Source organism: Barbus barbus (assembly GCF_936440315.1).
Source record: "Barbus barbus genome assembly, chromosome: 22".
Classification (NCBI taxonomy): domain Eukaryota; kingdom Metazoa; phylum Chordata; class Actinopteri; order Cypriniformes; family Cyprinidae; genus Barbus; species Barbus barbus.
The window spans coordinates 18,466,798-18,491,133 of NC_136750.1; the positions used below are offsets into that span (position 1 = coordinate 18,466,798).

General features: G+C 35.3%; 3 protein-coding genes across 3 annotated transcripts; all 3 read left to right on the plus strand.

The window, feature by feature from the left end:
• Positions 1–6,873: 6,873 nt before the first annotated feature.
• Positions 6,874–14,605, plus strand: LOC306888283 (heat shock factor protein 4; the record flags this gene model as incomplete). The annotated part of the gene is made up of 12 exons (XM_079446481.1): positions 6,874–6,999; positions 8,765–8,873; positions 8,968–9,095; positions 9,236–9,360; positions 10,313–10,388; positions 10,521–10,588; positions 11,176–11,275; positions 11,416–11,540; positions 11,796–11,990; positions 12,119–12,227; positions 12,364–12,429; positions 14,507–14,605. The coding sequence occupies 12 exons, from the start codon at positions 6,874–6,876 to the stop codon at positions 14,603–14,605; spliced, it is 1,326 nt and encodes a 441-aa protein (XP_079302607.1).
• A 3,796-nt stretch (positions 14,606–18,401) lies between these two features.
• On the plus strand, positions 18,402–22,507 carry LOC306888029 (cleavage and polyadenylation specificity factor subunit 5). The gene is made up of 7 exons (XM_079446124.1): positions 18,402–18,708; positions 19,430–19,630; positions 19,864–19,927; positions 20,111–20,200; positions 20,353–20,428; positions 20,511–20,625; positions 20,734–22,507. The coding sequence occupies exons 1-7, from the start codon at positions 18,590–18,592 to the stop codon at positions 20,753–20,755; spliced, it is 687 nt and encodes a 228-aa protein (XP_079302250.1). The 5' UTR covers positions 18,402–18,589; the 3' UTR covers positions 20,756–22,507.
• Positions 22,508–22,770: 263 nt separating this feature from the next.
• On the plus strand, positions 22,771–23,748 carry LOC306888666 (chemerin-like receptor 2; the record flags this gene model as incomplete). Its single annotated transcript, XM_079447094.1, has 1 exon — positions 22,771–23,748. One exon carries the CDS (start codon positions 22,771–22,773, stop codon positions 23,746–23,748), a length of 978 nt encoding a protein of 325 aa, XP_079303220.1.
• Positions 23,749–24,336: the final 588 nt, after the last annotated feature.

Here is a 24,336-nt window from a genome sequence, read left to right on the forward strand (position 1 = left end):
GTTTCAGGTGCTGCACATCTCGTATCTTCACACCATAGACAATTGCCTACAGATGACCCCAAAGATAAAAGTCTAAGGGGGTCAGATCGGGAGACCTTGGGGGCCATTCAACTGGCCCACGACGACCAATCCACTTTCCAGGAAACTGTTCATCTAGGAATGCTCGGACCTGGCACCCATAATGTGGTGGTGCACCATCTTGCTGGAAAAACTCAGGGAACCTTCAGTGCATAAAGAGGGAAACACATCATCATGTAGCAATTTCAAATATAATGTTATTACGGTGTATCCATATAAATGGCCCACCCTGTACATACATTTTATGCTCACAAAGGCAAATGGGGGAGTGTTTGGGTAACCTGTCTGAAAACCATAATTATTTTTGCAATTACATTTTGTGAAGCTAGTGGTGCACACTTGAAATGACACACTTCAGCTTTAGCATCAGCCAGATTAATCAATAATCACAACGCACAATAACCTGCATTACCCTGGTTAATCAAACAGAGCAGACTTGATAAAGGCACATTATAGATGCTTATTATAGTAAATGGATCTAATTTCATGCATTGACTTTTTCAGACGGAATTATATTGACACTGCATGGCACTCCATGAGATCATTCAAAATGCAGAGGTTTAAATTATTCTATTGTATTGTACAACATATAGCTACTAAGTAGAATCAAGGGTCAGCTTTAGTTATATCTTTATACATTAATCATGATTCCATACTGTATTCAACTATTTGAATTTCATTTGTCATTGAGAAATCACATAAAAGTCAGAGTCAGTTGGTTTGTTGAAAACACTGAAGAACCTTACAAACATGTAAATGTCCTTTTGACCTTAAGTGGCTGCATTGTTTTTGTTTGCAACAGGCCAAGTGAGGGCAAGGGAAGTGTCGAAATCATGTAGAAAGTCAAGCCAACAATCACGTAGCTGTTTCTGCACACTTCTGCTCTGAACACACATGGTAGAATCAAGTGACAGCTGGTCACATGCACTCTGAGTCTGCGAGTGCAGACAATGTGAAAGGGCTTTGAACATTTGTAAACATCACCTTCACACACCATCTAGCCGGTCTTGCTGTTGGTTTGTTTGAGGGCAATAAACCATCTTTACCATCTGCTAAACTGGGCTATTCTCCGTTTCTTCTTTCTTCTTTTTTTAGATTATCTATATTTATAGATTATACTGTTTGTTCGATTTTTATATATATATATATTATATTGTTTGTTTGGTTTTTAGATTATATTTGCATTTTTCGATTATATATTTTTGTGAACTATTTTCTAATATATAGCTATGATAAAAAAATTAGGAAAATGTGAGTGCTTGACTGCAAAAGGTGCTGCTACGATGCATTTGAAAATAAGTGATTTTCAGCATTTTAGGAAGCTACGGTTTCCTGGGTGGTTGCTGAGGAATTTCTAAGTGCTTGCTACAGTGTTCATATTGGTTGCTATATGCTTGCCTGCTGGCTTTCCTGATATTCCAACCCTTTCTTAATGCACTGCTATGCTATTTTGAATATTTTCACGTCAGCCAGGTGAAGATCGTACAGTAAGTCTGATAAGAGAACAGTGTGACAAGCTGTATAGTGTATGTATATTTTGTGATAATGCTTCCATTCAGTTTGTTTTTGAAAGAAATTAACACTATTATTTAGCAAGAGCGTATTAAATTAATCGAAGTTTTATATTTCAAATAAATGCTGTTCCTGTGAACTCTTTATTCATCAAAGAATCCTGGGGAATAAATGTATCATGGTTTACACAAAATATTAAGCAGCACAAGTGATAAAAATATGAAATGTTTCTTGAACAGTCAATCAGCATATTCAAATGACTCTGAAGGATCATTTGACACTGAATACTGAGTAATTGTTGCTGAAAATTCTGCTTTGTCATCACATAAATAAAGTTATAAATAAAGCTACTTTACTGAATTTTTACTCAGATTAAACCTTGGTATAAAACCTTGAGCTTGGTTTAAAACCTTGAGTATAAAACACAATTTTGAAAAGTAGTGTAGCCTATATACAGCATGAGGAATCGTCAAGATGATGCTAAAATAATCAGCATCATTCTGTATTTCGCCTTTCATCCCTCACAAACTGAACTGCAGACTAGTTTTAGACTAGGATATGAATAATTGGTTTCTCTTTTTTTCAGAGCATGTGGCTTTGATCTCACTTATGGCCTTAGTTCCACCTGAAGTTAAACGTCACAGTTCTAACACACCACTCAAGCTGACGTTTGTGTGACTGGATACTTCCTCCCTCTCTCTCTCTCTCACACACACACACACATTCATCTCTGTCTTCTATAATCTGTTTTGACAAACCCTCAGGGTCACCACTGCATCTCACAAGTGTTTAATTAATTATTTAAGTTTGACCATTAACCATTCATTTTCTCTCTGATTTCCGTGTCCAAGTAGATTCTGAAAGTATGGATGGACATGTGTCCATGGTACAAATTCCTCACAGTGTTAAATCACTAATGGATTATGTTTGGCCAGATTAGCATTAGCATAATGCTGCATAAACGCAGCTGCGCTCCCGCCTTGGCTGTTCAGACCGAGGCCACCAGTTCATTAGTTTAATCCTGGCTCTCAAATTTATTAATAACAAGATCATGACTGACCTCGCAGCTGCAGGTACGGATGTTTTAAATCATGCATCATGTGCTCTTTGACCCTTAGGCCAGTGATTTCTTGGCCCTGTGATGCTTATATGATGCACTGTGGCACACATAATTTTCATTATGTGATTTGTAAATTATGACTGGATTCTGACTTTTCAGACTTACAAAATGTTGAAAAGATGATGGCCTTTATTAATTATAGAAATTATTACTTGTTATAAAGTACAAATTTACCTTTGATCTTTATTTTATAATAATACATTTCAGGAATAGGGTTATGCCAGCAATGATGTTTAAATGAACCACTGGGAAAAAAAATGTATGTGAACATTTGAACAGTTTATTTCTACATTGAACTTTGACCTGGGAAGAACTTTTCCACTTTTTAAATTTAATTTAATTAATTTAAATTCAATTGAATCTATTTTAGTTTTTACACTGATAACACCAATAACAAAAATAAATCAAGGGACAAATATCGTTCTTAAATTATTTATATTATTAATTACTCATTTTAATTAGCTTTTTGCACAGCAGCTTTGTTGGACTTCACACTAATTTTTAACCCTTAATGCTTAAAAGATCAAATAAATAACTGTAAATTATTGTGAATGATGAATTAGATAAAGGCTTTTCATGCATCTGACAAATTCAAATGTTTTTTAAAAATGCAAAATAATATAAAGTCAAACTTTTTAACATTATTTTTTATTATTTGACATTATTAATGACTGAAAATCCAAGCAACAGGTTTGAAAATAAGTACAGATATTATTAATATGAGGATGTCTTTTTTGGTGCAGCTTGTCCATGCAGGTCAGCATGGTCTAGCTAGCAATTCAAGAACAGCACTAATGTTATACTGCCAACATTGCTTTCACAGCGAGGAGTGCACCTATCAATATCTTGACTGTGCTTTATCTCAGAAGTAGAATCAGAATCAGAATCAGAATCAGAATGAGCTTTATTGGCACATACGAGGAATTTGTTATAGTGACAGAAGCTCCACAGTGCAACAGAAAGACAGCAACAGGACAGGACACAGATAATAAAATAATAATATACAAATATCCAAATAGGCAATGTACAAAACAGCAAAAACACAATATATAATATAGACAATTATGTGTGTATAGGTCTGATATGTGCAAATTTGACATGAAAAGGGGTGTATTCACTTTTGTGGCCAGCAGTTTAGACATTAATGGCTTAGTGTTGAGTTATTTTGAGGGGATGGCAAATTTACACTGTTATACAAGCTTTACACTCGCTACTTTACATTGTAGCAAAGTCTCATTTCCTCAGTGTTGTCACATGAAAAGATATAATAAAATATTTACAAAAATGTGAGGGGTGTACTCACTTCTGTGAGATATTGTAATAGGGCTAATGGCGGTGTTCTAAAGAATGGGACTGGTTGTCATGTTACTGTTACTGATTAAGACAGGGGAGGGCTGCAGCCTGGGGTTTTTACCCCAGTCTGTAAAAGTTTTATGGGGTGGGTTTTCTTTATGTTAATGAGTTTTTAAAGGCAGACTTCAGTTAATTCATTTGCAGTGGTATAACTTTCTCTCATTTGTTCAGTTCACTTATTTGTTTGATAGTAATGACTGAAATTAATATAATAAGTTCTAATGTCAATGGTTTAAATGGCCCCCATAAACATACAAGTTTTTTACAACTACTGCGACGAAAAAAGGTTGACATTGCTTTGATCCAGAAAGCTCATTTGTGGATGGATGGTGTTCATAGATGCAATAATAAATATTGTGAGGTGGTCTCTTTTGCTGCGACTGACAATAAAACTAAAGGTGTTTTGATAACTGTTTGAAGAAATTAAAATATTTCCATTTTAGACAGAAATGGTGATAATGCTGACAGAATTGCCTGTACATCCCTTGTGAAAAGTAATTCTCCCTGATCCTAACTGATAATTCTGTTGTTTCTGCTTCAGCTGTTTGCTCTTTTCTCCTCGTACAATCATGCAGACCATTGTCCATAACAACCATCTGGTCTAAGGATATCAGTGGTGACTTACAAACTTTGTTTTCTGATCGGATTTGGGAGACAATCACATCATCCTTGGTCCACGGGGGGCACTAGGTGCATATTTTTATTTTATGTATTTTTTTTAGTCGTTTTGTTTCTTCTCTTTGATGTGTAGTTTTTGTATTCATGTATGGGGTTTTTTTTGTTGTTGTTTTTTCATGTACTTGAGTTTGTCTTTTAAATAAAATTAAAAAAAAATTGTTCACAAAAAGAAAATATTAATTTGAAAAGCCTGGCAACAGAAATGTCTTATTCATCTTCAACAGCTAGCAAGCGGTCTCCATAGTTACTACCCACTAGTGGGTACACATAAACACAGACCGACCTCCCACATGACAACAAAACTGATATGTGCATCCTCATGAAAATAAAACATTTCCTTCTTCCTGCAACACTAATCAAAATGTGCCTGCTGGAACGAGATACATGGGAAACATTTACTTATGTTGACTGCTGAAGTTAATTCTGAATCTTTATTCATTAACTACAGGATGTGTATGTCAAAATTGAGTGACTTGCATTGACGTATTCTACAGTTTGCCAGTTAGAAAGTCAGTTGTCATAAGGACCTATGACCCGTTTAGCATATACAGATGCTGACCGGTGATTTTAATTTTGTATGCGTCAGCTACTAATCACGTTTAATTCAATCAGGTTCTGACCTGAATGACTACAGGAGCATTTATAATGTCTCAGAACCACTGTTTTTCACAAAGAGATATTTATGTTTACATTTACAGGCATCTATATTCATTTTGATATTATTGTGCTAACATGTTTAGCACCCCATCTTTTCAGTGACCTTGTTACCTAGTGGGTTGCATACATACTTAGCAATCTATTCAATATCCTTTACAGTATGTGCTTGCTTTATAATGACATTTTGTGCTTTGCAGAAATGTTCAGTTTGACATACTGAATGAATTTCAATACTGTCAGCATACAGAAATCTTATGATATTGTTGATTAAATGCCTGAATATCAAGCATTCATTAGCTTTTATTCATTTACTTTTTTGCTAGATGCTGGATTTTACAGTGTTCATAAATAACTACAGAAAAATATTCTATATTATGTGTACTCTTTTATGGAAAAAATCTATCTGTTCAAGTGATGACTGGTTTGCATGAAAAATAAGAGGTAGAAGGCGAAAAAAATACTTCAGATCTGGATTGTAGGTCCCCCTGCTGGTTACATAAGAGTAGAGCTTTTTATTTTATTTTATTTTATTTTATTTCATTTTATTTTTATTTTTATTTTTATTTTTAAATATTTCGTTTTATACTAAATAAATGATTTATATTTATTGAATACTATTGTTTCATTATTTTATTTGTATGTGTAAAAGTGTATGCATGTATAATGTTTCTAATACTTTCACAATGTAAAGCTTCTTTTTTATGCTGCCAATAAAGTTACTTGAATCAAACAGAACATATTAAATTAATCAAAAGTGTAAAGTATAAAGACATTTACAATATTACAAAAAGTTTTCTATTTCAAATAATTGCTGTTCCTGTTAACTATCTGTTCATCAAAGAATCTTGGAAAAAAATGCTTTGTGGTTAAAAATGTATGATAGATAGATAGATAGATAGATAGATAGATAGATAGATAGATAGATAGATAGATAGATAGATAGATAGATAGATAGATAGATAGATAGATAGATAGATAGATAGATAGATAGATAGATAGTGGATATAGGCTTCTGTATATTTGTAAAAATTCCACCTCTTGAAGACAAGCATTTTTTTTTCTTCTTCTTCTAAATAACAACCTTAACATCGTGAATGACAATTCAGAATCCACACAAAACCCCACACATCTGCCCAGCACACTCTCCTGTGCAGGTTGTATTTGGCCATTGTGCTGCTTGGCATGACAGTGTGGCATTATTCTAGGCTTTGTGTGGGTCTGTATTGTTCTCCTGTGGGCTGCTTTGTTAAATGAGGGGGTATAGTGGTGATGCTGCAAGCCATTGCTTTATGCTGACTCTGACCTGTGGGAATAGCAGGGAGCGATATGGCCCTATGACTAGGCCACAGACAGAGAGAGGAGGAGAAGGAAAGAGGAACAGCATCAGCAACGCGCATCCCAAGAGAGCATCGATTTGGAAATGGACTGAAATACTACTGGATAAAAGACTCATCTGTTCAAGTCCAAGTGTAGTCATGCAGGAGAACCCAGGCTCTATAAGTGTGGATGGAGGATATGCCAGCAATGTACCTGCTTTCCTCACTAAACTCTGGACACTTGTGGAGGACCCAGAAACCAATCATCTGATTTGCTGGAGTACTGTGAGTTCACGCTGATGGCATTCTTTGGCTGATTTATATAAGATAAACCGTAGATTTGAAAAAGAATGGAACCCACTATTGTGGACCTCTGATTAGATATTAGGCTTAAATTAGGCAGAGCAACAACATATTTAAAAGTTATGTAAGTCAGGGATTTTCAAATATTTTAATGACAAAAACATCCAATAATGACCTGACTGCAACAAAATAGTATTTGCATGTATATACAGACCCTTTTACATTGTGTGTGGGGGGGAAAACTATAAGCATAAACATGTAGTTTACTAAATTAAATAACTGGATATCATTTGTCAGTCTCTACAGGTAAAATAATATACTACAATATTGGAAAATATTTACTTAGTCAACAGTTTTACAATATGTATGTTTTACAATAAATATTTTTCCTACCCCAAATTACAATATCAGAGAAACATTTTCATAAATGTATAAATTCTGTATATATTTTTTTCTATCAAATTTTCAAGGAACCCTAATGGAGCTATAAAAGTGCACTCAGGGCTCCATAGAAAATCTGAGAGAAATTTAGAAAAATGTTCCTTTGATATTGTAATTTGAGGTAGAAAAAAAAATATTTCTTCTAAAACAGATATAGTGTTAACTAAGCAAATATTTTATAATATTTTAATCATGGTGACACATTATAATAAGGCACCGTTAGTTAACTAAAAATAAGCAATAAATTTGTTACAATATAACAATGTTAGTTTATCCATACATTATTTCATGTTAGCATTGTCCATTATATAATATTAATATAAACTACTTTTGATTTTAATAATGTATTAGAAAATGCTGAAATTACCATTAATTTTAATAAATGCTTTAGAGGTTTTTTTTCATTATCAGTTCATGTTAATATATGCGATGAATTGATCCTTATTGTAAATTGTTACCTAATCGTTTGTTTTAGGAAATACATTTTAGAGAAATTTTCATAGAAAAAAAAGTATATTTACAACGTATATTTAATTATTTTATATTACCACCTTGTGTATATTTGGCATATTATTCTTTATAATGGAATATAATGGAAATGTAGATTTAAAGTGGGTTTACTCAAAAGGTAAACTCTAAAATGGCTCTCGAACTGTTTGCTTTGGTCTCTCTGCATATTATTATTATTATTACTGATGTTCTAGCTTATGCCATCTGAGAATGATTAATAAGAAGCACTCTGTTTATACAGGATATTCAATCTGCATCCATATCAAAATATCTCAGTTCAAAATTAATTTGAAATGAACATCAATGAAAGGTGCAATCAAAGGCCAATAAACAAAAGTGTATTGACTGAACTTGGAGCCAAACAAAATCAATGACAAACTCAAAAATAAATAATTTGCATCGATATGTGGAGACTTGAGAATGTTTATGTTCATAATCTTCTGGTGAAAATGTTTTTTTTTTCATCTCTACAATTTATTTGTTAAAAATCCTGTGTATCAAACATCATTTACGCTAGAATTATTTTCATTTAACATTCTGCTTGTGTGTGCAAAAAAAAGCAATAAAATAAATTAACAGCAGGAAGATAGTGAAAACTCAATGAGGTTGAAAACAGGCAGGCTGCGCTTAGCAGATGCTTCTCTCTGATTGCAATCATGTGTCTCAGTCTTGCATTTAACAATGTCCTTCAGGAATAGCTTGAGGAAGAACATTAAAAAAACTCCCTTTCACAAACACAAACTATAATCAAAGCAAAGACATGTTTTCCTTTTTGGCTTGTTTTCTCTTATTCTAGACGGGCACCAGCTTCCATGTTTTTGACCAGGGGAGATTTGCCAAAGAGGTTCTGCCCAAATACTTCAAACACAATAACATGGCAAGCTTTGTACGCCAGCTCAACATGTGTAAGTATCATTCTGTGCTGACAAACATCCCAAAGCTATCACAGACTCTTCAAACTGAAATAGTGTTTGCGTTAACCTCTTACTTCTCTCTCAGACGGCTTCAGGAAGGTGGTGAATATTGAGCAGAGTGGGCTGGTGAAGCCCGAGCGAGATGACACCGAGTTCCAGCACCTCTATTTCCTCCAGGGACACGAGCATCTGCTTGAACACATTAAGCGCAAGGTGAGATGTCTCATCTTTAAGTGATTCTAACTCTTGCTTTATTCTCTGAGTCAGAGACCCTGACACACACACACACACACAGGCAGGAGGTTTATGAACTCACATTACTGATGACTGTTTATGTGTCTGTGTGTTTGCAGGTGTCAATAGTGAAGAGCGAGGAGACCAAAGTGCGGCAGGAGGACTTGAGTAAGCTGTTGTATGAGGTGCAGTTGCTACGCAGCCAACAAGAGAACATGGAGATGCAGATGCAGGATATGAAACAGTAAGATGTTTAACACACATCTATACATGCGCACATACCCAATTAATCTCATGGCATCATGTACTGCTTATCGTTGCCTTTAGTAACAAAAAACTGAACCCCAAACAACAACTTTCACCTCTATTATCCCTCTAACTTTTCACCTACTTCTCATTCATTGGCTCCTCTGCATTGTGGATCTCAGTGGTTTGGTGCCTCAATAGCACATTCAGCAGCTCACCTGACAGATAGGGGCCAACGGTCTGATCACGTGCCCACAGGTAGATATTCATTTCTAGGGACTAAATAATCATCTATATCAGTAGTTCTTAAATATTTCCAGGTGGTGGAAAACTGCAGACCACCTATAACCCGAAGCTGGGTGAAATCATAAACCTCAAAATAATTACCCATAACCTTATAACCTACAATATATGTTCTGCAGCCTGTTAATTATCTATTCTTTACAAATCTATCTATTCATATCTGTTCTTCCATCTGTATGTCCATCCTTTCATCCATCATCTATCCATCCATCCATCCATTTATCAACCAACTAACACTGTAAAAAAAATTGTTCCAAAAAGTTGCTTCAACTTAAAATAATTTGTTACCCCCGCTGACTTAAAATTTTTAGTTTAGTCAACTTGAGATTTTAAGTTACTCAATGTTCATTTAAGGGACAACTGGAATATTTTAGTTGCCTAAACTAAAAATTCTAAGTCAGCGGGGGTAACAAATTATTTTAAGTTGAAACAACTATTTTTTTACAGTGTATCTATCTATCCTTCTGTATGTCCATCCTTTCATCCATCTATCAATTTTTCCGTCCACCCATTCATCCATCTATCCATCTGTATGTCCATCCTTTCATGTATCTATCTATCTATCTATCTATCTATCTATCTATCTATCTATCTATCTATCTATCTATCTATCTATCTATCTATCTATCTATCTATCTATCTTGTAGGCAAAATGACGTTCTGTGGAGGGAGGTGGTGTCACTGAGGCAGAATCACACACAGCAGCAGAAAGTCATGAACAAGGTAAGAAATACAGCTCATAACCACAGTGAGAGACAGTGGGTTGATATGGCCATTATTGGGGAAGATGCTGTCGGGCAGATTTTGTGACTGAGTAACACTGAATCACGCTCTGTTTCTCTGTTCTATTAATAGCTGATTCAGTTCCTATTTAGCCAGATGCAGTCCAACACTCCCAGTACTGTGGCAATGAAGAGAAAACTGTGAGTGTACCCATTCATCTATAACACACACACACTAATCTGAAGCACTTGATTTTGTATCGATACACACACACACACACACACACACACAAAAGCACAAACAGAAAATGGCAATCAACAGCCTGATGCTCCAACACAAACACAGTAGAGGGAATGGCCAACTCAGCTGGAAACAGTCAGCTGATACAATTCACTGCCCTTGCTGGGATGAATGGATCTGAATGCTGAGTCAGACCTCCTGAGCTCTTGCACACGCACACAACCACAAACATGCACACACCTGAACTGTAGCGCATGACCCTCTACCCTCTATTAAAAAAGGTGCACCGTCAGCTAGTGTGACGCATGAGAACAAACTGGGTAAGAGGGACCGCAAGAGCCAGTGCTTGGTATTCCACTGCAACTTTTAACTGACTGACTTACTAATTACAACATTGCTCCAACGTTCTTTCACAGTTTTACCACTAGAGGGCAACAGGATTGTAACTCACAGCAACAGTTATAAGTCTTTTGTATTTGAGAGACCTCAACACTAATTATTGATGTGGCTTTTATCAATTATATGCTGCATTTTTCCTTCTCCCCAGTCCTCTCATGCTGGATGATGGCTGTTCCACCCCTCCTGCCTCAAAATTCAGCCATAGCCACTCCACGGAGTCCTTGCAAGAATCTTTCTATATCCAGTCGGTGAGAAAGCTTTTATATTAAAGATTGAAGATCTGTCACAGACGATTTACTCACTGTATAATGCCTCTTACAGCTGATGTTTTGATGGTTTTCTCAATCAATAAAGTATGACAAAAACACTCTCTTTCATGTTCAACCAGCCATCCACAGAAAGTGTATCCTGCTCCACTAGCAATGTGATGACAGGAGGGCCAATAATCTCTGATGTCACTGAAATCTCACAGTCCAGCACCATGGCTTTACAAATGCAGGCAAAGGAATCTAGGTGAGTGGACCAAGCTTTAGAGTTAAAGGGATAGCTCACTCCAAAACACTAATACATTATCATGATCATGTTGTTCTGGAACCCATTGACTTTCAATGTATGTACACAAACGTTCTTCTAAATAGGGAGAGAAAACAATGACAGAATTTTTATTTTGTGGTGAACTATCCCTTTAATATTGTTTAGTAGGGCCCTATAATTTCCAAAATTTGGAAAATGACATTTGAGAAGAAATACAACGGAATTTGTCTATAGAGGAAAGTGTATGATGCTGATTAAGGAAGAGCCAGTGAGTCCTGGGGTGCAAGGACGAGGAGAGGGTGTACCACTCGGCTCCTGTGAGGTGTGCACTGAACCCCCCGTCCTCCCTGTTGCCATGGTACAGTCCGTCCTAGAGGGCCGAGGATCTAATTTGGGAGAGAGAAGGGCCAAAAGACCCATGCTGGAGAGGTATAATATATCATCCGTATCAAAGTAACAAATATCTACAACTTAAGATAGTTAAGACTATTGTTTTCACAGATAAGTAACACTTACATGTCAGTTAATTTAAAAATCTATTTGAATTTTTATGTAAGATCAGAGATTCCTGATGGTGTGGAGAATGTTGACATGAGCCTGGAGGATTTACAGCTGCTTCTGAGGAGTCACCAGCAGAGCATGGAAACCAGTGCTGCAGCAATGGATGTAAGTCTGAATCGATACAGGGAGAGAGCGAATCCGATGTTTACACACGCACAACTGAATGGGAGGATAGCCTTATCATATTAATGATCTTAAAATACATAATGGATTAACAGATGATCTCTTCACTTTCTCTTAGCCCTTCACATTTAGTCTGTCTTTGAACGAGTGGAACTTCACAGAAATGGACCCAACCCTGAAATCAGTGAGTTTACTGTCATTTGTAAATAATCAGCTGAGTTAAAGCTACACTATGTAATTTATTAACAAAATGTAATTGTAAAACCATCTTCCAAACCATATGTTTTGCCTTGCCATAAATCACTATGGTAAGTCTATAGTAATTATTTGTATTTCAAAGTTGTCAGGATGGATTTCCCGGGAAACTACATACTTTCATTGCTCGTCCGTGTGTGCTTACATCATATCCGTAAATAAAGGAAAGAAGGCCAGGCTCAAACCTAAAAGAGTTTGCAAGCAATAAAGGAAAGCAAAAGTACTCTTAATAAAACTAGAATCAACATAGTTTGCATAGCAACACATTTGCTGTGAACTGATTAGGTTCGTAGAACAATGCTGTTGAGAAGAATGTCTGCCAGTTATTATTTTGGTCTATTTTCCAAAAATGTCTTGCCAAGTATATAGTCTCACCATTATCTGATATGAATGGCAATCTAGTGCCAGCATCGCCAAACTTTTGTAATGTTATTTTAAAGCAGTTTATTTCAGCAAGTGAAAACAACACCACCATGTAAGCTTACCTGCTCATAAAACAACATATTTTTTTAGATATCTGTGTTTCGTTAGAGACCTCAGGGTAGCGACCTTTAATTTCTCACAGGAATGAAAACCACCCAAAATAGCGGAGCCGAAGTACAACTCATACTAATAATATTTTGTAAATTTTTTGTTCTACTCAATTTGAGTGTATTGATCATTTGGTAATAAAAACATCATTTTTATTTAATAAAAAAGGAGTATTTCCATGTCCCTTGAATGGTCATCCACCCTGTCGTGTTGGGAAATCCGCTCATTTAAGAAAAGGCCATCCCCTTTAGTGACATCAGGACAACATATTTTTTGTCTCTTCAGTGGCAGAAATTTCAACCGCTTAGGTGAATAAATCAGTGACTTTTCAATAGACAAATTTTCTTCGTATGAGTTTGCTTACTTGCTCTTTCCCAAGCTTAACATGTCCACCCTGTCGGCATTAAATATGCCAGAAGTGATTAGAATACAGTATTTTCAAAATATGTAAGTTTAAATATACCAAATTCTCTTCAACAACCAGACTAAATATTTAGCTAGTCACAGTTTGTTGTAAGCTAATATGCTAATTGAAGCTCAAAATGTCCACCCTGTTGGCCATTTAGACTCGATAGATTGGACATAAACATGACAGGGTGGACTGAATGAAAATGAATGGGGAGGGGTCGGTATATCGCTGTGATTGAGGATGTAATTATATTATTTATTATTATTATATTCTTTTTTTAGAAGTTGAATAAATGTTTCATTTTCATATTTTGTCATGATTTGTGTGTTCTGCATTATGAGTCCACACCGTCATCCTCTCATCTTTATATTTTACAATAATATTTTAAATAATAATTCAATCATATCTACATAATACAGTGTGTTCAATAGCTAGGTGTGGGGGCAATAACATGTAAACAAAAAACTGCATCCAAATATCACAGTTTTCTCCAAATAAGAAAAAAATACATGTGTGAATTGTATGAGTTTCTTTAAAAACACATGGTTTAAAATATTTTATGTATTTATGATTTGAAAGCAAACAAATAACCCTGTTTAGGAAAGGGACATCATACCTTTCAGAAAATATAATTTTCATCCTAATTTTGCAATGAAAACGTATTTAATATATATGTCCATGACAGGGTGGACATGGTTTATGCTTTATGCTTTGAACAATGGCCCATAATTATCTAAAACATTGTGTGGGAGCTAATATGTTTCTATAGTACTTGATTGTCTACTATTTATGATATGACATAAAGCGAATGGGAAATTAAAATTTTTGAGTATTGTGAGGGTTGAAAGGCACTCTATGGTGATATTGACCCAATTACCAAAACAGTTCCACAGCGGGTAACTTGTAGTTTAATACTTCAACCGCTAGAGGGCCATAAAGTTACCTACAGTAGTGTTGCTTATATGCATGAAGGCTCAAAAAAACAACAACGACGAGAGCATTTTCTAATTAATGCTTGCATGATTTTATGAACTATTTTCCAAACTATTTCTATGTGCATGTACAGGAGCTGGCTAATGCCCTCATCCCTGCTGCTGTGTCCCAGTACATGTTTCAGGGTCAGGAGGGGGAGACGTACCCCACCGCTGGCTATGAGGAGCAGTGAAGCCCTTATATGACAGCCAGCACAGATCCCTCCTGAGAGCGAACAGGTACTGATCAAGTCACTAAACTGATGTCCAAATCTTTTGTCTAAATAGTTGTATACTATTCAAATCTACCTCACACTTACGGTTGTCTTGCTTCATTGTTTCTCTCAGAGTGATCCATTCGAAAGCATGCCACTTGGATTGTACATTATCCCATCATCAGAAGAGAAGGCTCAAATTTATCTGACTAGCTGATGTGGAGGTTATAAACAGTATCAAGTAAACATGCTGACTAGCCCTTTGTGAAGATTCACTTAACTTGGCCATTGGTGGAAGGTACATTAAACACTGGGAGCAATTCAACTCTTTGGAGATGGAATATCCTTTCTCAAAGCCTATAAGGAGTTCAGGCTACATCAAGATTATTTTGAAGATATTTTTCTCATGATATAATGCATCCTAAGGAAACTTCTATTGCCAAGGAAAAGGCAATATTAAGCATTTCCCTCCTGAATGACTACAATGCAGATGAACTGTATATGCAATATGACGTAAATCACTGTGGCCCGAGTTTGAATGCACTTTAGTCTGTGTGTTGGAGTTTCTGCTTTGTGGAGCTGTGATTTCATTTTCCCTAAAATGTAACTGTATAAAATGAATATATTTAGTTCAAATTGATATCATAATGAAGCACACACTTGTATTTCAATATATATTTGAAGACATTTAAAAAGTACTGGTTTAATCATATTATGTATGTATTAATGTGAGAGGTCTAGGGGTTAAAAATCAGACCTCGCAGAAAGAAAACTGAAAACGATGCACTGCTTTTTGCACAATTTAGTGTCTTTTTCTCAATCATATTTTAGTATCTGAAATATATTATTAAGACATCAAGTATCTTTGTTTCAATTTATCATTTAGTTTATTGACTAGAATTTACAGCTGTCTTTGATACGCTTATGATATATTGTGTGATGTTTGCCCTCATTTGATACACATATTTTGACCACACTGGTTAGATGCAAAAGATAGAATCAACGATTCTTAATGCCTTTTTAGATGAGCACTATACTTATGTACAGTGTTGGGAAGGTTACTTTGGAAATGTAATAGGTTACAGATTACAAGTTACCCTACTTAAAATAAAATAAGTAGTGTAACTGATTACTTTTTTGATTACTTTTATAAATTCCTAATGTTTTCAACTGTTAATCACTTTCAAACATGTAAAGCAGACAGGGTTAACCTTTCAGTACTCAACACTACTCAATTACTGTCAGACTTTTGAAATCCATCACTTGAATTAAGATTAAAATATTTAAATTTTAAAGGAGACATTGGATGCCAAATATCTTCATTTGCATATAAATGTGTCTTGGCAGTGTGTGGACACAACCACCCTACAATGATACTAAATTTTAAATGATAAAAAGCCCTTTTTTTAATCAGTCTCAATTATCAAGCCATTTTGATTTTGGAGTGAATAACCAGCGCTCTCTTCCACCTTCAATACCATGACTGAGGTGAGACCCTTGAGCAAGAACCAAACCGCCAACTGCACCCCAGGTGCCGCAGCAATATGGCTGCCCACTGCTCCGGGTGTGTGTTCACAGTGTGTGTGCAATTGGATGGGTTAAATCCAGAGCACAAATTCCGAGTATGGGTCACCATACTAGGCCACACGTCACTTCACTTTTACTAAATTTGTTTATGTCTGGCTGCGCAAATCATTTTGCTCCAGACATTTTGCTTTCTGAATGAGGGACAATTCAAGGCAGGTTTTGTTAAAAAGTTAAAACTCAAGGATGGAGCAGTACCCATTGTTCATGATCCAGCTGCACCTCCAGAAGAAGTAAGTCTCACACTTTATATTTTTTATGATTATTTGCGAATCGCCTTTGCTCTTACACGGAAGAGAGGGGCGGGGTGAGCAGAGCTCATTAGCATATAAAGAGATATGCAGCGAAACAAGTTGAGGTGAACAGAGCTGTTTTTGACAAGGTAAAAAGGGTGTTGTTTTTCACAACCACTGAGACCATTTCGAGAAGACCCTAAAGAATCATACCAACTGGTGGAAAATGGGCATCCAATGTCCCCTTTGAAGCATCGCCACCACAAAATCTGACTTACTTTAAAATCATTTTGAGGTTAAATACAGATTTAAAATCATAACAAGATATAGTTTAATAGCTATGATACTGTTTTTTTTTTTTTTATCAAATCTTTGCATAGCTATGACGGGAAACACTGGAATCTAACATTGCCTTAGAAAAAAAACTGTTAATCTTAAAAAAAACATAAACCCATATAGGAAATATAAGAGTTATCAGATAAGCATGTTACAGTATAAACGTCTGAAACATTGGTGTTTCATATTTTAGAGCACTCGCTGCAGAAAGTATGTGGCAGTGTGTATGAAAAAAATCAGATGTAACCCCCTTTGTAATCTTTAACATTTTCATAAGTAACTAATTTAATTACACATTTTTTTCTTAGTAACTGTAACTAATTTCAATTACTTTTATTTTGTAATTAAATTACGTAATTCCATTACATGTAACTGGTTACTCCCCAACACTTATGTAAAATGTAAAATCTATATTTTAATTATTTATACAATTTGACTAATTTTCTAAATATACTAATTTAGTAAATATACTAATTTGACGTTTTCAGCTGACTCTTTCAGCCCATCAGCAAAATTAAAGACTATCTAACAATGGCAGTGCCTTAGGCTTTAGGTAAGAGTGTGTTTATTTTTCCTGCCAAGCCTCATATGTGTAATGAGGGCAAATGAACACACAACACACAATAACATTTTAGAGGCCATAATGCACTTTGTTATTAGGGCAGCCATGTAGCAATGCAGAAAACCCTAGATCTCTTACAAATGTGTTGAATTTTAAGTGCAATAATGCTGCATTTATTTATATGATTTCCCTAAAACTGAATTTTGCTGCATTGATTTGTATGATTTCTCAAGGATGCAACATATAATGATGATTTAGATGGGAACTATGATGGAATAAAATTAATTGCACTAAGGGTGATAACAGTTTTAGAAATAGTGTTTATTCAGTGTTAGTTTATACTTTTATTTTTCCACTATTCTCTATCAAAGAGCAATAATTAAATGGTTTATTTTGAGAAGGGTGCTTTTTCACATAGCTTGCAAGTCTTGTATACTTATATTTCTTTAATAATGTAATTAATTGCATTGCTAAAATGAATGTAGATAAACAGAGCAAGACAAAAAAGCATGAAAGCAAGCAAGAAAGGAAACCAAATGTTTCATATTATTTCTGGATTTAGTCTGTTCCTGACTCCCACCAGCATGTTAAAAATATGTGCACAAAAAAATAGCAAAACAACAAACCTATTTTAAAAGCATGCAGCAAATCTCATTTTACTTCTTAAAATAAATGAATGAGGAGATTACGTAAAACAGTTTCATATGTAAACTGAAAAAGTCATGTTGTGGAATAGGCCTGTAGCATTTTTAGAAAATGATGATAAATGTATTTTATTCAGTTGGTTTTACTATTCCCTACCACAGATAAATGGTTTAACTAAATTATTTATTTTGAGAAAGTTAAAATAGGCCTATTTCTTCTCTTCCCATCGTGATTACTTGCAATGGTAATGAATGTAGATTAGAGGAGCAACAAAGAAAGATGGCTGGATAAAATAATATGTTTATGAGTGTAATAAACACATTTTACTTATCCATCTGTAATATTTATTAATATTATATGTTCATAAAGCCTCAATGCTGACGTATGATAGGAAGCACATGAGCCGTAAAGCGAAACACACGGTCGCAACACAAGATGTAGCCGGATGTCCCGGATGTGCTTTCACAGCAGAGTGCCGTATTCCAGTCTTCATCGAGCGCCAATGCTGTGCGATTCAACCCCAGTAATATTGTAATCAACAGAAAAAGGGAAAAAAAGCCATTAGTGCAAAGATTAAGAAGCCACTATATTATCCGTCATACGATGTCAGTTGTACCTCCTAATCGATCATCTACCGGTTGGCCTCGTGGAGTAAATCAGTTCGGCAATAAATACATTAGCCAGCCGGCTAAACCGCTCACCCTGGAGAGAACAATCAATCTGTGAGTAACATTCACCGCTGCAAACACATTTATTTAATAAGCAATGCTCAGCGATCCCACTGATGTACGATCATCACGCATCAACCTGGCCAACAATCGTAAGTTAGCTCCTTCCTGGTCAGTGCTGTTTGTTTGCGTGAGCATGTTTATATTAACTTAACCTCTACATAAGTAGTTGAAATAAAGGGAACATGTCATTGAGATATCGTTTTTTATATATTACATCGGTAGCAGATGGTATTGATTTATTGCACAATTAATCGAAAATAAAAGTAACGTTAGTCTTTTGGTGCAGTTGCCAAACAAATAATTTACAGTTAACGCTACAGTAGCGCCAAATGTTTCTATTTACATATTCTTCCAGTATAACTAACCAGCGAAGAATTGTAATTGTGAACCAGAGGCGTTAAAAATGGTACTCTCTGCCTTAGACAGGGTTAAAATATAAGATTATGATAGCATATAAGATGTATACAGCATCTTTGAAATGAACACTTGACACAATGTTCCTCAAAAAAATAGCTTTGACTCACACTATATAAAATCAGACTTCCAGCCAATCAGAGATAGTTAAGCTCGAGATTTACTTTACAAGGTTTACTTTTTTTATTATTTACTTATTTAATATTTTCCTGTGTGCTGATCCCCTAGTGGATGAGTAAAGTTCTATCATATATTTATTTAAATCACTCCTGAACATCATGATGTTTTTTTTCTGCAGATACCCACTAACAAATTACACATTCGGCACCAAGGAGCCGCTCTATGAGAAGGACAGCTCGGTAGCCGCACGCTTTCAGCGGATGCGGGAAGAATTTGAGAAAATTGGGATGCGGCGGACGGTGGAAGGGGTTCTGATAGTTCACGAGCACAGACTCCCTCACGTGCTACTGCTGCAGCTGGGAACCACCTTCTTCAAGCTGTGAGCAGCCAGTAATTCACTGGAGTTTGTGTGTTATAAATGTAATCGATTCTTTTCAGTGGTTAAACTGTACTCTATTGTTAAAAATAACCTATCCTCACGTATACATGATTCTTTATACATTTTTTGTTCAGTTTACCATGACTTGTCGTCTTTTCTTTGCGTTGTTTTGTTTGTTCAATATGCATTTGTTGAAAAATAGTTTCTAACAGTTTATATATGTTTTTTTCCAGTCCTGGGGGTGAGTTGAACCCTGCAGAGGATGAGGTGGAGGGGTTGAAACGACTAATGACTGAGGTATTATTGCTTTTCTGACTGTATTTATAGTAATAATTGGTAGAATATGCACAATTTTTTTTTTTAACTACAATCTGTTCAATTTATTGTACATCTTGTATGACGTTAAATGCCATATTATGTAACAACTAGCAAAGAACGATTTGATATACACTAAGAATAATTCCTAAATTTGTTGGCAAGATTTTGGGGCGTCAGGATGGAGTGAAACAGGACTGGGTCATTGATGACTGTATTGGGAACTGGTGGAGACCAAACTTTGAACCACCTCAGGTAACTACTCTGTTCACTTTCCCTCAGACAGATATGCACTGGATCACTAACAGTATATATTGTTTTTTTCACTTTCAAGCACATTAACTAAACACAATGAAATATGAAATTATTATAATTTGATTCAATGGTAAATTACATTCCTTCCACAGTACCCTTATATTCCAGCACACATCACTAAGCCTAAAGAACATAAGAAGCTTTTTCTAGTACAGCTGCAAGAGAAAGGTAGAACGAAATGCATTCTGTTTACTCGATGTACCTGAGTAAAAAGCGATTATACAGCTTAACTTGTGTGCTGTGTTTTTAGCATTGTTTGCTGTGCCTAAGAACTACAAGTTGGTGGCTGCCCCCTTGTTTGAGCTTTATGATAATGCTCCTGGCTATGGGCCAATTATTTCCAGTCTTCCGCAGCTTCTGAGCAGGTGAGATATTTATTTTGAACCTTGTACTAAATGGGCTTCACATAATTTAATATTGATAAATGCTGTCTAATTAAATTAATGATTGCAAATGTTCATTCTCCTGACTAGGTTTAACTTCATCTACAATTGAGAAGTATCAGGATTTGTCATGACCGTGGACTGTCTCTGTGAGTGCAGTTTGATGGGGTAACGGATGAAGATGTGGTGTTTAGGTGTTGGCGAGGTCCAGTGAGGTTTACAAAATCTTCTCATCTTCTGGCCTGTCTGCATTACATAGATTTAGATTGCATAGAAATGTGTGCATTTTTTTTCTCTCATTTATAGATGCATTGTAAGTCTTTATTATTGAACTTTGTCATCAAGTAACTACAATTTTATGTTTGACTAAGTGGTGAACACAATGTCTTTAGAAAAAATGTTTGTGACCTTTTTTTTTTAACCTTGTATATTTGTCAGTGCATTTTATAATAAATTGTTCACATGGAGATTTCACAGGTTTTCTTTTGTGTAGTTTATTGTTGCTGTACATGAAAGAAGGATTTGCATTTTTGTCAGCCAAGGTTTCTTTGTCCAAAAAGAGTCATCATTTAGTTTTAAAGAGCATTTTACTCACTCACTCTGACCCTAGGAACTAAAGAGACAGTTTTGCTATAAAATCTGTTTAAATGGGTGGACTGACATGAATAATAACTTGTTGCAAAGATAAATTTGAGCCACTCTTTCCTGAAATTAAGAAGAGTCACTTTTGCTACACCACAGCCAGGATAAGGCACAATGTTTTGACATTTCTTTTTAAAGGAAAGGTTCACTCCAAAATCCAAAATTTACTCACCCTCAGGTTATCTAAAGTGTAAGATGTTTGCAGATTTGTGGAAATTGAGCATTCATCACTTACTCACCAATAGATCCTCTGCAGTGAATGCATGCGGTCAGAGTGACAGTTTAGACAGCTGATAAAAACCACAATAACTTGGTCGAAAGCAGCAATTTAGAGTTAAAGACTTAAGTCATTTGTTTCTTGCAAACACACAGCTTTTCTCTTCACAAGATGTTAATTGATAGACTGGAGTCGTGTGGATTATTGTGATGTTTTTATCCGTTGTTTAGACTCATTCTGACGGCACCCATTGACTGCAGAGGATGCATTGGTGAGCAAGTTATGTAATGCTAAATTTCTCCAAATCTGTTCCGATGAAGAAACAAACTCTTAAACATTTTGGTTAAACAATTCCTTTGTCATTATTTGTTTGGTCTTTATTTATTTAGTGTGTTTGTGTGTGTGTGTGTGTGTGTGTGTGTGTTTTCTATAGGTATTTTTCACCTGCTAAATTACTATTTATGTTTTCTTTTTAAATGTATGTGTATTTGCGGGTGTGTTATAAAAACACTGGTCACACTTGAATATAACTTAATATCACATTATTTTAAATTATAATCCTGAACAGATCATTACTGAATGTACATTTAAATTTATTTTCATTACATTTTCATATTTGTATACTAATGTGAGGGAAATTTTTATGGTATTATTTGCTTTACTCTTCTAAAGAGTTTTCTTTAAATTGTGTAAATGCTTCATCAGTATGATTGAGGTGTTTTGATGTGCTAAAAAATACCAACAGGAAATGTATGTGTATGAGTGTAGCTGTATGAGTGATGCTCGCTTTTAATGATGAAATGATTTGCTTTAAATAGTTAATGTGTTCACAGGTCATAGGTAGATGTTAGATACCTTAAATGGACACACATGTTATGATTGGATGAAATGGAAGCATCTGGATTTGATCAGGGTATAATGCTGAATCAACGTATTTCTCTTGGTCACACTCTGTATGACAGTTGACCATTTTCTTGCAAGAAAATAAATCTTCAGAACACTTTTTGTTTCATGCATTTATTAAAATAGAAACTTGCCATGACAACTAACTACTGATCTTTTATCATATACTGTATACTGTGTCATGTTGCTAATTAATTATTAATGAAAGTGGTTCTAAAACCTGTGCTTGTGGCAATGAAATGTGGTATTTGTTTTGCATTTCCTGCTATAGGTAAGCATGCCATTTAGCATATGCCGCTTTGTAGGAGGGGTTATTTCAGGAGCTCATATTTTGTTTCTAATAGAGTTTCATAATATTTTTGATCATGATGGAGAGCACTGTACGTTTCAATTCAACATCTAACAGCACTGCTGTGGGTTCAGAGAAGATTGCTCCTGCTTTAGTTCTGGGTTTGTGCTGTTTGGTTGGTTTGCCAAGCAACATTGTGGTAATCATCAGCATTGCTCATGAGTGGAACAGAAATCTGAGCTTCACCTTAAAACTAACGCTAAACCTTGCGGTCTCTGATGCTTTGACTCTTTGCTTGGCTCCTTTTGTGCTGTATGGAATACTGTTTGGATGGATATTCGGCCTTTGGTCTTGTAAGTTCATGTTTTTTTGGGGTCACTGGAGTCTGTATGTTGCTGTTCTGACGGTCACATCCATGAGTTTGCACCGCTATCACAATGTCATCAAGTCAAGAGTCACTAACATGATGATACTGCAGAGATTGGAAAGACGGCACAGGTGTCTTCAGCTGATTGGCATCTGGATTCTTGCCTTTGCTTTTGCCCTACCAGTAATTTTTACTCAAGAAGTCAAAGACATGAATGGATTGCTAAGATGTCAGAGGACAATGAAGTCACCGTCTGTAGAAGTGACTGTTTTGCTTTTTGAGATCCTGTTGGGGTTTATCATCCCATTTTCGACTATGTTGACATGTTATCTCTGGTTACACAAAGGGTTGAGACACAAAGCCAAGAGCTCCAGTGTAACTAGAGCTCCACAGGACCAGGAACCCAGAAAGCAGGGGACAAATGTTAGGACTTACAAGAAGAGGCTCGTGATCAGCATCGTTGTGGCTTTCTTTCTGTTTTGGACTCCTGTGCACATTATCAACGTGATTGATATAGTCACCACTCTGACTAAATTATCTCACCCAGATGTTCATTCCCAACTGAAGTCTTTCCGCCGAGTATATGGTGATACGAGCAAGACTCTGGCTTTGCTAAACTGCTGTCTGAATCCTTTTCTTTATGTTTTCTTTTCACGGAATCTTATGAAATGTTTCAGAATTAGATAATTCAAAAATTCTGAATTATTTATTTGCAGTCAAATATGCTTTAAAGACTTAAGAAAAAATGCTTCTAAATAGTACACTGTAAATCCTAATAAGTTCAGCTTACTTAGAAAAACTTTGGAAACCGATTGCCTTATTTTTGCAAAGCAAACTTAAAAAGAAAACTGAAGTTAACTTAATAAATAGCTGCAAGTAAAGAAAACAAACACAACCTAAGTAAATTAAATTACAAACAGGAAGTTAGTTTAACATAAATTGTTGTTAACATACTCTAGAATATTTATTAAACTTACTTAGGATTTAATAGTAAGACTAATTTATTTCATTAACTTAACTTAGTTTTATATTGTGTTCTGCAAACATATTCAACGCTATTAATCTCAACATGACTTTAATCTGCCATTTTAATAGACTGAAAAAAATACATGCAATCGGTTTCCACAATTTTTTCAGGTAAAGTGAACGTAATTTTATTAGTTGAACAAGTATGGATTGCACTTAACACAAGTCTAAAATTCTCTATTTATTTTTAGGAAAAACAGGTTTTGTTTTGTTTTTTTTACAAAAAACTTTAAGAACATCACAAAAATG